Raw genomic sequence first — 15,595 nt, 5'->3', positions numbered from 1 at the left:
TGATTATATGTATAATGTTCTTTCTGCTGCATCATTCTATGTGAAATTGTTGATTATGAGGAGGTAGAATGAGCATTCATTAGCTTAGACTAGCTCTAAAATCTTAAAATATGACAATTGTCTAATAGGGATCCCTTATATTAGATTCCTTAGAGAACATGTAAGGAAAGGTTCCTTTACATCACTTTATCTTCTAGGATACTAATTTAATGGATGTATATTTCCTCAGGTCTATAGACAGTAGGCAAATGTCTTATTTTTCTATGAGGAAGGTTCTTTTTCATTGTTCCTATATTGAAGAAAAAGATGAAAGATGGTGAACACTAGCAGTGAAAAGCACTTCTATAAAAGTTTACTATCAAAGGACACTCAATATGGATATCCTTTATTTGTCAAATGAGGAAATTGGAGTAGATTATACTTTAAGGTCCCTTCTGGGCAGCTAGGTGTTATAGTGACAAGAATTCCAGGCCTGAATCCAGGAAGACTCATCTTTCAGAGTTCAAATCTGGATTCAGAAGCTTATTAGCTAGGTGACCCGGGGCAAGTCACTTAACCTTATTTGCCTCAGTTTCCTCACCTATAATATGATTTGAAGAAGAAAATGGCAAGCTATTCAAGTATCTTTGCTTAGAAAACCTCATATGAGGTCACAAAAAGTGGGCCACAGTTGAAACAACTGAACAATACCAACAGTCTCCTCCATTTCTCAATCAGATAATCCCTACATGAATCATTTCCTGCTCCTCCAACTTCTAGTACCCTCCCTCTCAAACTAATTTGTATTAAACTACTAGAGCGGCTAAACAAATTATTGTACATTAATGTAGTGGAATATTACTATATTGTAGGTAATGATGGACATAATGAACATAAAGAGCATGAAATGACTGAAATGAACTGATGCATAGTAAAGGAAATAGAACCAGGCAAACAATATACACAGTAACCTCACCAGTAGAAATAAAACAGCAACCCCAGCTCCCCAACATTTGAAACCAAATATTATAAAATTATAAATACCAAGTTTGTCCCTACTGAAGACCTGAGAAAATATGTCGCTCTACTTCTTTGTATGTGGTGCAGGTGAGGGTATGGATTAGTTATATTTATTAGTTTTGCTGAATATTTCTTCTTTAAAATAATTCTTTATTATAAAAATGATTTTATTAAGGGTAGGAAGAATGCAGGGGAAAATGATAGTCACATTAAAAAAAAATCTTAAAAAAAAAAGATGCTGGGGCAGCTGGGTTGCTCAGTGGATTGAGAGCCAGGCCTAGAGATGGGAGGTCCTAGAGTCAAATCTGGCCTCAGACACTTCCCAGCTGTGTGACCCTGGGCAAGTCACTTGACTCCCATTGCTTAGCCCTTACCCCTCTTTATGCCTTGGAACCAATACAGGTATTGCTTCCAAGATGTAAGATAAGGGTTTAAAAAAAAGATGCCATTTTGGAATTATGCCCAAAGGACTATAAAACTATTCACACCCTTTGATCCTATAATACCTCTAATGGGGCTTTATCCCAAAAAATATTAAAAAGGGGGAAATGCTTACTTGTACAAAAATATTTATAGCAGATCTTTTTGTAGTGGCATAGACTTGGAAATTGAAGAATGGCTATTATCTGGGGAATGGCTGAACAAATTGTGATACATATTGGTGATGTGGAATACTATCATGTTATAAGAAGAAATGATAAGCAAGATGATCTCAGAAGAAGCTGGAAAGATCTACATGAGCTGATGCATTGAAATAAACAGAACTAGGAGAACATTGTACACTGTGACAGCAATATTGTATGGTGATCAATTGTAAAAACTTGATTACTACCAGCAGTGCAATGATCTGGCGTAATCCTGAAAAACTTATGATAGAGAACTCTATCCACCTCCAGAGAAAGAACTGTTGGAGTTGGATGGATGTGGATCAAAGCATACTATCTTTCACATCAATGTATTTGTGCTTTTATTTTGGAGTTTTTATTTTGTATGAGTGTGCTCCTGCAATAGTGACCAATGTAGAAGTGTGTTTTACATGATAATAATAATAAAACATTTTTATAAATTTTTAAAATTGATGCCAGAAACATCGTAATGGGTTTCAGTCAAACATCATGATTAAAATAGGGGGCAGTGTTTCAATTAGATCTTTTTTGTCTATTCAAATAAATTTACTAATTCTTTATTAAGAACTTGCTTTGTGCTAGATACAGGATTAAAAAAAAAGACTAATCCTGCTCTCAGTGGACTTCTGGGTTTTTGATTTTGTGTGTTATCAATTATCTGTTATCCAAAAGCATTAACAAATCACTAGTAAGTCAGGATGTACTTGATGAAAGATGATATTATAAGTTGGTTACTGTGTAGATTGTTAACCTTGGATCGTTTTACTTTGATAGTGAGGATTTTTTAAAGTGCAAGTTCTTTTGTCTGTGGACTTTTTTTTCAGTCCTTTTGATCTAGTGCAGTGATGGGGAACTTTTTAGAGACCAAGTGCTGGGCCCTGCCCCCATCACACACCCAAAAGACCAACTTAACCCCTATGTACTCCCATTGGGCTGCTGGGTAGAGGGGTGGGGGATGTGAGGCTTGGTGAAGAGGGGGAAGGAGCAGATCTGCCTGCCTTTCTAGTAATGAACTCTGGGGGGTGGGGTTGGGGAGGTTGAGGAGAGAGGGTTGTTGAGTGACCACAAAGAGTGCTCTGGGTGCCAAAGACCTGTACCATAGGTTTGCCATCACTGATTGAGTGTATTGTCTCTAATCAACCTTTAATCAGAATGAAAGAAATTGCTTTCAACTTTCAGAAATAAAATGGAATTCTTGAGTATAAGTGGTGATTACTCCCCTTTGGATTCTTTTATGAGAATCACCTGATGTTTTTAAAATGTATTCTGCATCTTCTATTTAATACAATACAATAGCCATCAATCTATACTTTCATGGTTTTGTGAGACAATTCTGAAGTGCTTTGAGTTATGATAAAATTTAGTATACTTCATCTTATGAGAGACAGGAATACTAAGAATAAGAGAAAATACACAGAAATTCTGAAAGTTCTTGTTTAAACTGTTATTAATGACCTTTTCCCCAGGTACTTTTGTTCAAGTAACAAAATGGATTTAGTTGTTTTGTTTTGTTTTTTAATTTCCTAACCTGTGTGGATGAGCTAATGAGCCATGAAATGGTCCAAACGTAAAAGTTAAAGGAAGAAAAAAGCAAAGCTGGATAATTCACCAATTAGCCAATAAACCTTTAAAAATCCACAACTCATTGAGTAGATTGGCATTGCAAGTGTGTAATTTTTTTTTCACTTTCTTAATAGGCTATGCCTGCAAATTGGTGTCACAAAACATGTCTCTCATTTTGGTGAATGAAGATTCTTTGGACGTAAGTAAATTTTCCTCAGGTGCATTTAATTGAATATGTCAGTTTTTTAAAAGAAAATCTTGGGGTTTACCTCTTATGATGGTTCAGTTGGTGGGTAGAGGAAACAAAGATAAAAAAATAATATTTCCCTGTTTATTCATATTAACTTAAATTTATGGCAAGGATGCCTTACAATCACTTCCCTAGAAGCTCAAAATAAGCTTAAGGTATTGACTTTTCTTGGCAAGGCTTAGTTTTAGTCATTTCAGTAGTCTGAGAAATCCATTCAGTTCTGAGTCTCCTTCAATCTTACTTATTGAAACTTTTAAAATACCACAATAGGTCTTCCTTCTAAATAGTATTATTACCCAACTCTCACTACTTAACAGTGATGATTAAAATTAAGATGGGGAATACATGTTGATCTAATTCTAAGATAGTTTAGCTCTACTACCTTGCAAATAATTTAGTAAAAATAATGCTTTAAGCATATACTTTATACATTTATGGAGTACTTTGCAGCCTCCAAAGTGTTTTAACATGACTTATATGATTAATTTCTCATGGTAACCCTGGGGAAGAGATTAGGGCAAGAATTATCTCTCTCTTACAGGTAAGGAAATGGAGACTGAGAAATGTTCTTTTGCCTGCTAAGATTTTGTTGGGGGCACAGAATTGCCTCAGTTTGACCATAACATGGCTGCCTCTAGAATAACATTTTTGTATCTGCTAAAGATTCTTTAGAGACAAGAAGAGTTACCTATAATCTTCATATGAGAACACAAGGTTTATATATAATTCCGCCTCATTTCCCTGTTCTGTTGATTCAATATGCTCTTTTTTGACAGAGATGTTGAGGAATATTTTGCAGGAACCAATAGTTTAGGAGTATATGCCTTGCTTCCCATAATAACTGGTTATCGATCTCAGATTTACGAATTTATCTAGCTTTTATGAACCCAACATTAAAATTTAATATTTACACTAGTTCAGACACTTTTTCTGTCTTCTTGACTTTGGCAGAAAAATTATCTGTCACGACCTTCCTTTGTCATTGTCTGACAGATAAAAATTAGTAGTGAGTTCTAACTTGAACTTTTACTTGTTATTACCCCATCTTATTTAGTTCTAAAGGCAATTTGAAAGGGCCAAAAATAATTTTGTTTTAAGCTTGGTAATCAATTTTCATTGGGATACCAGTAAAGATTATTTGGGGTGGGGCAGAGAAAGACAGTCAGGGGCTTTCTTAAACCACACAAACCTTGAAGTAAAAGAAAAAAGCCATCACTGCTATCTGAATGAGTGAAGGTGGGATGTCAGTGGTTGTTATAACAAGTCATAAGCCGTAAAGAATAAGACTTCTTGACTGTTTAATTTATTTATTAATACATGTCCAAGTATCAAAAGTAAGTCTCATATCTACTTTCATTGTAATATATGCTTTTGCTTAAGTAAAGTGAGCATGTCTTAAATTACCAGTTGATTCACCATATTAAGCCTAAGACACAAAAAAGACTATGATTGTTCATGATATAAACTTGCCATCATTTCCTTGTACAAATGCATCATTGAAGAAGCCTCTTCTGGTGAAGTTTTCTCCTAATGTTGTTAAGGATACGTATGAAAATAACTGGCTGCTATTTGGGATGATTCTAAAATCCAGCTGTGTATAGTGAGACAGTATCAGTTGTCTTTGGTCAAGCCTCAGAATAAATGGAAGCCTTGAAAGTATTAAAAGGATAAAGGGAGTGAAACTGGGAGCACCATAACTTGCCATCCAGGCCCAGAGCTTTTTGACTTATGGCCCCTGGCCTCGTCAGTGAAGAAAATTGGTGATTACATGGTACATCCTCAATATGTATCATGAGAAATGAGGAATATCACCAGTAATAGTGATGCTTGAGGTCAGATAACAGGTTTTGGGGTTGCAACAAGGTAACCCTTTTTATTCTAGAGGCAGTAGATCAGATATATTATCGTTACATTGGAGGCTTATGTCTGTCAGATGGCTTCATTGATGAAGTTCATTTTCTCTCGAGTTTCTAAGCACTGTTGTCTCTGGGTAAGACTTAAGTATAAGATATCTTCCCGTGGAACTGAGAATGTTTTTTTTGGAAAGGCTTCTAAGCTATATCTTACATGCAACTTTTAATATATCTTATTTGGTTCATATGATAAATTATCATTATTCTTGACTTTTAAAGTATATTAGATTATTTTCTTCTTTTCTTGCACTATGGAACCCTTACTGTCTAATAGGTTTACTTTGTTGATTTTTGCATCTAGCAGAAAACATACATGCAATGCCTTCTAGCTAAAAAACTATGATCCTCTGATCATTATGTTTTTGCATAAATTGATTGGATAATGGCAACCCTTATATGAAGTGATGTTTTCTTTACTTTTATCTACTTAAATGAATTTGTTTCATGATTTACCTTTGGTAAAACTTTGTGAGTTGAAATAACTTAATGTATTTCATGCATGAAATCATTGTAGCAAAAAATGAAGTTTTCAAAAGTCTTAGTCAAGTTTTCAGAATGAATATAGTTCCCCCCTCATGGGGAACTTTTCTTTTTCTGTACTCAGCATGCAACAGGTGATATAAAATTGATGTCACCACTTTGATTCCTTTTTGAGTTATTAACATTCTTACCCCACTAAAGTAGGAGAAACATCTTCCAATTATTTTTCTCTTAAATCCACAATGGCTTTTTGAAGATAATACCATTTCTGATTCAACTCTACTCTCACCATAGCCATGTGCAGATGCTGCTTATGCCTTGAGCCTTTTGTACTCTGCAGTCTTACAGGATTTCTTTGATAGAAATGCCAAAGGCATTCAAATCTCAGCTGCCTTGACAATCAAATTCCTCTTTTAAAAATTAAGTTTTAAATCACCTAGAAAATAGTCTTGTACTACTCTGCACATATCTTTTATGATATTTCATTCAAGTATTCAAGGTAAAGGGGATAAAAGATCAGATAGTCAAATGTGGCTTTAGAAAGAATAGAAGTAAAAAAACTGAATCATCATTTATTTTAGAAATTGAAAGATTGATGAGATGAAAATTACATGTTCCCAAACATAATATTTTAAAATAATTTATTCTAATACAAATAAATAAGCAGTCTGTTCACCTAGGTTTTTTGTAAAGACTCTAAATTCCACCTCTAAAAAAATACCATATAGTCAAGTATATAGTGGGTGAAGTTGATATTAGTCAGAAAGATTTAATGCATATTTCTAGTTATCTCTTTCTTGGAATAATATAGAAATGGGCTGACTAGTGCATTAACTCTTATGCTTTTTTCCCAACTTTTTCTCTTTACCAAAATAAGCGTATGTACTGAGTACTATTGATATGTGAGGAAACAAAGTGAGAGGCTCTGTTAAAATAAAAAATCAAGACTTCTTTCTTTATGACCTTTGGAAAGGGTATCAAATCTGTGGTTTGACAGTGAAGGAAAATCTCAGCTTTATCTTCCTGTTTTACCATCAAATCACTAATTTAAATAAAAATGCCATTAGTGTAGAATTTTGCTTTTTTTTTTTTTTTACAGCTAGTTTCAGCACTGTAAGTGTTGAAGGAGATGGAAGAGTCTACACTTAATGCTCAATAAAGGGAAAAATTGGTTTTATATATGCCAGAGCTTCAATTACTATTTTCTTAAATGGAAAAAGAAAATAAAATTTCAACTTGTCTAGGAAATAGCCAATAGTTTTCCTTGGTTATATTAGTCAGTACTCTTATTGAAATATTGCAGCACCAATGCTATTGTTTGGGCTCAAATAGTACTGTATTGAAGGAAGGCCTAGAAGTCTTAAGGGAAAGAGATTGAAAGAATTAAATATCTAAATGGCAATATTTAAAAATATGTTCTTAGCCTCTACTTTCAAAAACAAATGACCAAGAGAGATGTTTTTCTAGAAACTGAGAATGGCCAATTCTGAATTGCATTTTGAAGTAGATAAGATTTTGTGAAGCTCTTGCATTATCTCATCTTGTAATGTTTAATGGTAAATGAAATATGTCTCTAGAAGGCTGCCTGCTGTTCTTATGATAACTGCCACTGCCATTGACAATTAGGTGGTAGGGATGGGTAGGAAAGGGGAGTTTTGTGATATAGAAGGTGTTTTTCATATGGTACTACATCAAATAGATGGCTGCCTATGTTGGAATCAAATCCAAGTAAGTTTTAAGTGAATATTGTAGTAACTCTGTGTTGAACATGAAGTAGTAAAAATGTAACAAAATGGGTATTTTATTAGAGCAGCATTTCCCCTTTTGACTTAAAAGGACAAGACTTTGTTTCCCCTAATAGATTATTTTCTTGCTATGATAAATTTAATTTGATTCTCAGCCTTTGGGATTTTAAAGAGAAAATGTGATATTTCATTAATAAGATGACTGCTGAGCTGTTCCCAAATTTTTATAAATCAGCAATGGTAAAAATTGGACAAATGTGTTACTGGGTAGTGTTGATACTACCCAAGTGCATTTTATATAACACAACAAAAACAATTATTGATTTCTAGGGATAGAAGTTTTTTTAAGTTCTTGTGTGACTCTGAACTTATTTTCTATCTACTTTTCTAATGTTCTTCTGAAAATTAAACCTCCTTAAGGAAAAAGTTTGGGGGATAATAATAACTGTAATAAGCAAAAATAATAGCATGCAGCATTTATATAACATTGTAAGGTTGGCAAAGCACTATGGACAAAAAATATCTCATTTTAACCTCATGCAACCCTGGGAGGTAGGTACTATTATTATTCCCTTTTTATAGATGAAGAAACTGAAGCAGACAGAGAGCAACTTGCCCAGGGTCATACAATTAGTGACATTTGAGGTCAGATTTGAATTTAGATCTTCTTTACTCCAAGATCAGCTCTTAATCTAATATGCCACCTACCTACCTCTGAAGAGTTGGCATGCATGTTCAAACTATTTTAGGATTTCATAGATTTTTCTAAAATTGTGAAAATTCTTGGGTGATACAGGTCTTCAGCTTTTGTTAGTCCTTTCAGTAGATCTCACTTGGTAAGTTCTATAATTGTAGCTTTGGGAAAAGACTTAAAAAAATTTTAGGCTTATACCCACATAAAAAGAGCATTTCCATAAACATAGTATACACAAAAAGAATTCTGTATGAAACTGTGAATCTGGGATCTGTCATTAGCCATAACAGGTTTTTGGTTATTAGCTGCACTTTGCTTCATTGTTCTCTAGGCAGAAATATCCTGTTGCAGGAGGAATCTTGTCTGCCAGAATTCATGCCTGATTCTTTCTTAGAAGGGGGCTGTTTGTCTGTCTAAACATAGTAGTGGGAGGGAGTCTTAGAAACTTCACACTTGGAACTTCTTGGGAACTGCACAACCAATTTTTGTTTCAACTCCATCCCCATGTTCTCAGGGGTCCTCAATGAACAGGAGACCAATAATGTAGGACAGTAAAGTGGCACACTGTTTTGTATGACTACACTTCTTCCTCTTATCCAGAAGCTATAGAAACCACCAGTCCTCTTTCAACCTGTCATTATCCATGGAAACAACCATTGAAAAGGGGCCCATCAACCTCACTACCAAACCACCAAATCACTATCACAGGGTCAGGCAGGCAAGCTGGATAGCTGAACCACCAAAGCATCCTGAGGGAGCAGGTGAATCAGCTCCCTACCCCCATGACACTTATACTTAAGTAGAGATGGACTGACACCCTATAATCAAAATACCCAGGAAATCAGTACCCTTCAGACCACTGACCCTCCCTCCCTGCTGTCATAGCCATTATCCAGGGACACTGTCCTATTGAGGAGGGACACCCATAAAGCAGGTAAGCCCAAGATCCTGTGGAACAGCAGCAGCCTTTCTCAGCTCTGCCTTGCACTTGCCCCCTGCCACCATTGTCCAGGGGTAACACCTCTTGTGGAGACTTATCCTGACAATTTGCTCTGCAAGTGTCACAGGTCCTGGCCTCTAGCCAGCTACAGCTACGAAAGATGCAAAAAAGGAAATTTTTACAATCCAAGTCTTTGCCCCTATTAAATAGTTCAACAAATGTGGCTTTACAAATGGAAGTGACAGTGAAGATACATTACTTGCAACTACACCTTGTGGACCTTAGGGCCTTTCTCTCTGTCTTGGACTGCAAATTTCCCTCATAAGTTGATTTCCCTTATTAGAATGTGAGCTCCTTGAGAATAGGGGCTGTTTACTATCCTCAGGACTTAACATCATTCTTTGCATTTAGTAGGTGCTTTTGTCCTTTTTTCAATTATTCGTTTCTGCATGCATCCCTCAAAACCTGGGGCAGTTTTACTGTAGAGACCAGCTTCATCCATAGAAACTTAGAAGCATGGAAATACCATACTAATCAGCTAGTCATTTTATAGATGAAATAACTGAGGCCTCTCAGGGCTAACAAAGTGAGTGTTCAAAACAAGATTAGAATCCCTGTGCTCTGAATTAGTACTACCCACTTTCCATTTTTCTCTATGCCCATTTTTTGCATATATTCTTCAGCATGTACATTCAGAATTAAAAATATTTTATTAATATCTTTTTTATATCACATCTCTTATATCACTGTACCTTTTCTCTCTAATCCACCCCCCATCTATTCCTTCACAGAAAGTCATAACAAATTTAAAACCCAACATATTAAAAAAAAAAAAGGTTGTGGCTTCATGCAGTCATCCATACGCATGGTTAAAGGATGAAGGATTTTAGAGCTGAAAAGAACCTTAGATGCCATCAAAACAACCTCCTTATTTCACAGAAAAGGAAACAGACTTCTCAGAGAAAGGTTAAGTGACTTCCAGAGTTACAAAGCTAGTGAGTGTCTGGGATGAGACTTGAACCTATTTCTTCCCTTATTCCAATTCCTATATTCCATTTACTATTCTATAGTGCCTCTACTTTTTAAAAAATAATTTTTTAAAATATCTTTTTTAACATTACCAAAATTTCTCTTATCTCCTCTCCCCTTCTCTTATCCTATGGAACCATCCCATGGAAAAAATAATATTTTTAAAAGAAGAGAAAAATAAGCAAAACTTAACAATATATTGAAAACAGTCTATAGATGTATGCAAAGCACAATATTGTGGACCTATTACCTCTGCAAAGGAGTAGAATGAGGAGATCTCCTCACATCCCTTCACTAGAGTCAGGCTTATTTTCTGTAATTTTATAGTATTTCCTTTTGTTTGTTGTGTGGTGGTAGTTCTTTCAGTATGCATTGTTGGTGTAAATGTGTATATTATTTTATTGGCTCTGCTTACTTAAGTTTGCAATAGAATCTATTATTTTTCTATGCTTTATACTCAACATATTCTTTATTTCTTATGGCATTGTAATATTTCATTATATTCATGTGCCACTGTTTGTTTAGCTGTTCCTAGATCAATGGGCATCTACTTTATTACCAATTCTTTGATGCTTTAAAAATGTTATAAATATTTTGGTGTATATGGGAATTTTCTTCTTACTAATGACCACCTTGAAGTATAAACCTAATAGAGTTTGTATTAAAGGATACGGGCACTCAAGTCACTTTATTTGCATAATTCCAAATTGCTTTCTATAACAATTGCAGATTTTTAAGAATGTATGTAGGATTTAGTGTATAGAACTCCCCCTGAGGAAATTCCTTATTAATGCTAATCAGCATCAGTGCAGTTATCATTCTCATGAGTTGCTTGCTTAAGGGAGCAGTAAGACATTAAACTGACTTGCCCAGCATTATAGTCAGTATATAATGGGTACATAACTTGAAACCAGAGCTTTTGACCCTAGCTAGCTTTTTCTCCATTATGTTCCAGTATCCAAGCTACCATCCTCACCTCTGCACATATAGAATAACTCAATAGGCTGCTCATCTGACTGCATGCTACAATTTGAGTAATAAGTATTTACTTTTCAACCACTTAGTTTTTTCCAATGTAGATGTTTAGACCAACTATGATAATTTACCAGTGCATGTTGTAAAAAATAATAGCGAGAACTATAAAAATAAAAACACCACGAATTGATTATGGGTTATAAACTGATTTTGATACTCTGCTTGCTGTACTTACAGAGTATCTCCAGTTTATATTAGTGAAGGGAAGCTCATAAGTGAATTTCTCTTCAGAGCCAGGTGTAAGGACGCTAAAGAGACCCTTGTTATAAAAAATAAAATATTTATTGAAAATATAGGGATAAAAAGGATTTCTAACTCTAAGGGATTCTAACTCCACCCAAATAAAACCCGCTGGTTCCACAAGGAACTGCTTCTCCTGTTTCTACAGGCTACATCGTTCCTTCCTGATCTGACTCATCCAAATTTTTACTATTCTAAATAAACTAACACTATTATCCTTATAATTCTTAACTTTCATTTCCAAGTTATAAAAATAACAAAGGCTAACTGGCTGAGTATCAGCAAGAATCAAGTTAGCTCAGAGTCCAAACCAAAGACCAGGTCTTTCTTTGGTCTTCTCAGAGTTAAAACAATGTATAAAAACAGCAATAGATAGTCAATAGTGTTTCCCAAGTTGGAAAAAGAAAATACTTAGCTCTTTCAGGTCTTTCCCTCCTTTCCTTCTACCTCAGACAGAGAGAGAGAGAGAGAGAGAGAGAGAGAGAGAGAGAGAGAGAGAGAGAGAGAAAGGCAAAGATTTTTCCTCCTCCAAGCCCTCAGAGAGAGTCTGACTCTGCCAACTGCCAGAGACCAAGTGCCACAGAAAAACTGTTAGGTTTGAAACTGACACTGTCTCGGCTTTGTTTGAAACTCCAATTCTTTCTCAAACCAGCTTCTCTATTTTTTATCTCTAAACTAATATAGCAAGACCCAATTTCTAATAGCATCTAATTGCATGCTACAATTTGAGTAATAAGTACTTACTTTTCAACCACTTAGTTTTTCTAGTGTAGATGTTTAGACCAACTATGGTACCTAATGCATTCCATTTTTCCATTTGATTTCTTAGACAATACTGGATTATTTTGATGTTTGCTGTATTTCATTATAGCTAAGCCAACTTGTTTCTTATTTTTTCATGAATTCCCGATATTCTATGTCTTTTGTTCTATGAGATGAATTCTGTTATTATTTTCTGGCTCTATGAGATAACATTTGTATAATTGGTATAACACTGAACAAGTAAATTAAGTTAGGAAGAATTGTCATTTATATTATGTTTACTTGACCTACTCATGAGCAATTAATGTTTTTCCAGTTGCTTAGATCTGACTGTGTGAAAAGTATTTTGTAGTTCTGATCATATAGGTCCTGGATTTGTCTTGGGTGATAAATTCTCAGGTATTTTATATTGTCTACAGTTACTTTAAACGGAATTTCTCTTTGTATCTTTTGCTATTGTACTTTATTAGAAGTATAGAAATATATCTATTTTCATCACTTTATTTCCTAAATTCTAAATTGTTTTCATGAACATATATTTAATGTTTCTTTATCCATGTCCTGAGGAGTGGAATAATTTTTTTCTCACCAAGCTCTTGGTCCAGTGTGTACCTTTATCTTCTGTGCTCCAGGAATAGAGTAGGTTGAATGATGCAAACCTAGAGAACCTAGCGATCTTTGTGGATGTTGTTGCTTTCCTATCCTCATATTTTTAGCAAAGACTTGGGTCTAAGTCTGGCAATTAGGATATGGTTTAGCATAGCTTGCTAGGTTCTCTAAGTCCCTGAGATAATTATTAGTCATTGAAAAAGCAAAGAGGCTGGGAACACTTTTCAGCATGTGAATGTTGACTCAGTCTTTGGGTTGAAATACTTTTTTATTCATCACCTCTTTGAATCATGAGTATCATGTGAACTCTACTTTTTATCTTTTTAAAAAACCCTACAGATCTTTTAAAAAGAAAGTGATGGGTTGAAGTCAAGCCATTCTGGTGGCAGATTGGCACATATGTCTCCCATTGAAGCTATTAACCTTTTGAAGGCTATGGCAGCCACATGTCTAGTTTTGCAACCAGGATTTTGTCCAGAGTATGTTATGGGTGTAATTTAAACTAAAACATAAAGATTAAATATGTAATTGAAAATGATGTTACAGAATGATGCTGAAGGCTATTATATCATGAAAAGGAAATTATGGCAGGCATAAAAATGGCTTACTGTAGAGTTGAATCATGGTTTGAGTAGTTGATATTACTCTACTTATGCAAACTGGATGAGATAAAACCTTAAAAGATATTTAGAAAATGACTGAAAAACTTACTGTACTTTTACAGAAACAATGAAGGCCTTGATGCCAAACTGAAAGTAAAAGGAGGTTATTTTTCTTGAAGTTAATTTTGTTTGAATTTATTTTGTTAGAAGCTTTTATTATTTAATGGCTTCATACCGTACTTTGCAGTTGCTTAATGAATTCATTTTGGGGGTATTTTTGTTAAGTTATCAAGTAACCTTGATTGAAACAGGATATTAGGTTTGTTGTTTTTGGCTGCTGAACATTTTCATATTTCAGCTGATTTAAATTTCTGGGTGGTTCATTTGTGTTATTGACTTGCAGTCTTCTAATCAGTTTTCAGTATGTGATTTCTGTCCCAAGTGGCAGACTGACTTAATGAGGGGTACTTAATTAAGTGTATTTTGTTGAACAAATGAGCTTATTGACTCTGAATCATTTCCCTCACTCTCATGACAGAAGCAGAATAGAGGAATAAATGTCAAAATGCCTAGATCGGGGCTTTGTTTTCTGTGACCTTGGTGCCTTGATTTCATTTATGGCAATATTTATTTTTTTTCATGAGTCTTTTACTAATGTTTTACAGAAGTCCTTAATTGAAGATAATAGACTCCTGGGTTTCACTTCATAACCAACATACTGAGAAATATGACAAAATCTAGTAATTGTCAATGTAGGAAGTGCTGTAGAAAGAAAGGTTACCAGGCTATTATTGTAGCCATGAATTGAGATGACCATTCTGCAAAATAATTTGGACCCTAAAGAGTTCAGAGACAGATTATATATATATACCAAAATATACAAAGCACTTTCTGTGATAGTAAAGTAGTGTGTTAAGTGCTTATGTATTTGAGAATGCTTGAACAAACTTAGGTAGATAGGTAGAAGTAGACAGACATAGGTAGGTAGCCAGATAGTGCAGCTAGTTGTCTCAGTGCCTTCAGGCCTCCTGCCTTTATGACTCCAAGGTTTATATATCTTGCTCTAGTCTACCTCCTGAGCTCACTAACATTTCCAGTTGGACATCTCAAATTCAAAATGTCTAAAACAATTTGTGTTTTTTTTTTTCCTCCAAACCTACCTCTCTTCCAAATTGATTATTTCTTTCACATGTACCAACATCCTTTCTAGGTTGGAAACCTTGATGTCATACTTGGCTCCCCACTCTCCCTTATCCCACACATCCAAGGCAATTGCTAAATCTTGTTATTTCTATCCCTATGCTACCTCTCACATATCCTTTATCTCTTACCCTACTCTCAGCATTGTGCTAGTTCAGATCTCGTCACCTATAAGCTGGACTACAATAGTAGCCCCCTAATTGGTCAATTTACTTCAAATCTCTCCACATTATAACCAGTACTTTCCTGACCATTCACACTCCCCTACTCTATAAATCTCAATAGAAAATATTTTAATATATTTTGGGGGGTTTTCAAAGATGTTGAAAATTAGCTCCATCGATGTGGATACTTCCCTGGGCCATTGGGAGAAGAAAATATCATCCATTATGAAATCATGGTGTATGATAGCCAGTATGGTTCAGTTTTTATTGAGAAAAGGTTTATTGCAATAGGCATGAGTTTGTAACTCTTTTAACTTTAGCTTCGAAGCATTCTATCACTTATAAGAAGAAACTAAAAGTGAATATATATTAATGCCCTATTTTGAATACCATATTTTGTGGCAAAAAATGCCAGTGAAAGTATCAATATTCTGTTATATTGTATAGCTGTATTTTAGCCTTTGAAGCCTTGAGAATAAGCTATTCTAAACAGGAACCACTGTTTACTTGTAGACAACTATCCAAGATATAGGTTTAGTGCCTGGGAGGAGGTATTAATTTACCTCCCCAGGGCTAGCTCTATGTCCTTTATTCTGCTATAGGTGACAGAACTATCACATTTTCTAAATTTCAAATTATTTAGTGCTATTCCTTTTCCATAACTTTATTCTTTTCTAGGGCCAATATCTAAATTGTCAGTAATATAAGCCCCTAGCATTTTATATTGAAGGGGAGAAAAAGACT

At 34.8% G+C, this 15,595-nt stretch overlaps 1 protein-coding gene across 4 annotated transcripts in view; it reads left to right on the top strand.

Annotated features, from left to right (window-relative positions):
- The window catches only part of ATP8A2 (ATPase phospholipid transporting 8A2), an 860,692-nt gene that overhangs the window by 320,695 nt on the left and 524,402 nt on the right, over window positions 1-15,595 (top strand). For all 4 annotated transcript variants that reach the window (XM_056794696.1, XM_016421852.2, XM_007495237.3 and 1 more), the window contains exon 24: window positions 3,323-3,387. In XM_056794696.1, coding sequence (XP_056650674.1) covers window positions 3,323-3,387 — 65 coding nt within the window. The remainder of the gene's footprint in view (window positions 1-3,322; window positions 3,388-15,595) is intronic.

Source organism: Monodelphis domestica, chromosome 4 (genome assembly GCF_027887165.1).
Source record: "Monodelphis domestica isolate mMonDom1 chromosome 4, mMonDom1.pri, whole genome shotgun sequence".
Classification (NCBI taxonomy): Eukaryota; Metazoa; Chordata; class Mammalia; order Didelphimorphia; family Didelphidae; genus Monodelphis; species Monodelphis domestica.
This window is presented reverse-complemented; position numbering and strand designations above follow the sequence as displayed.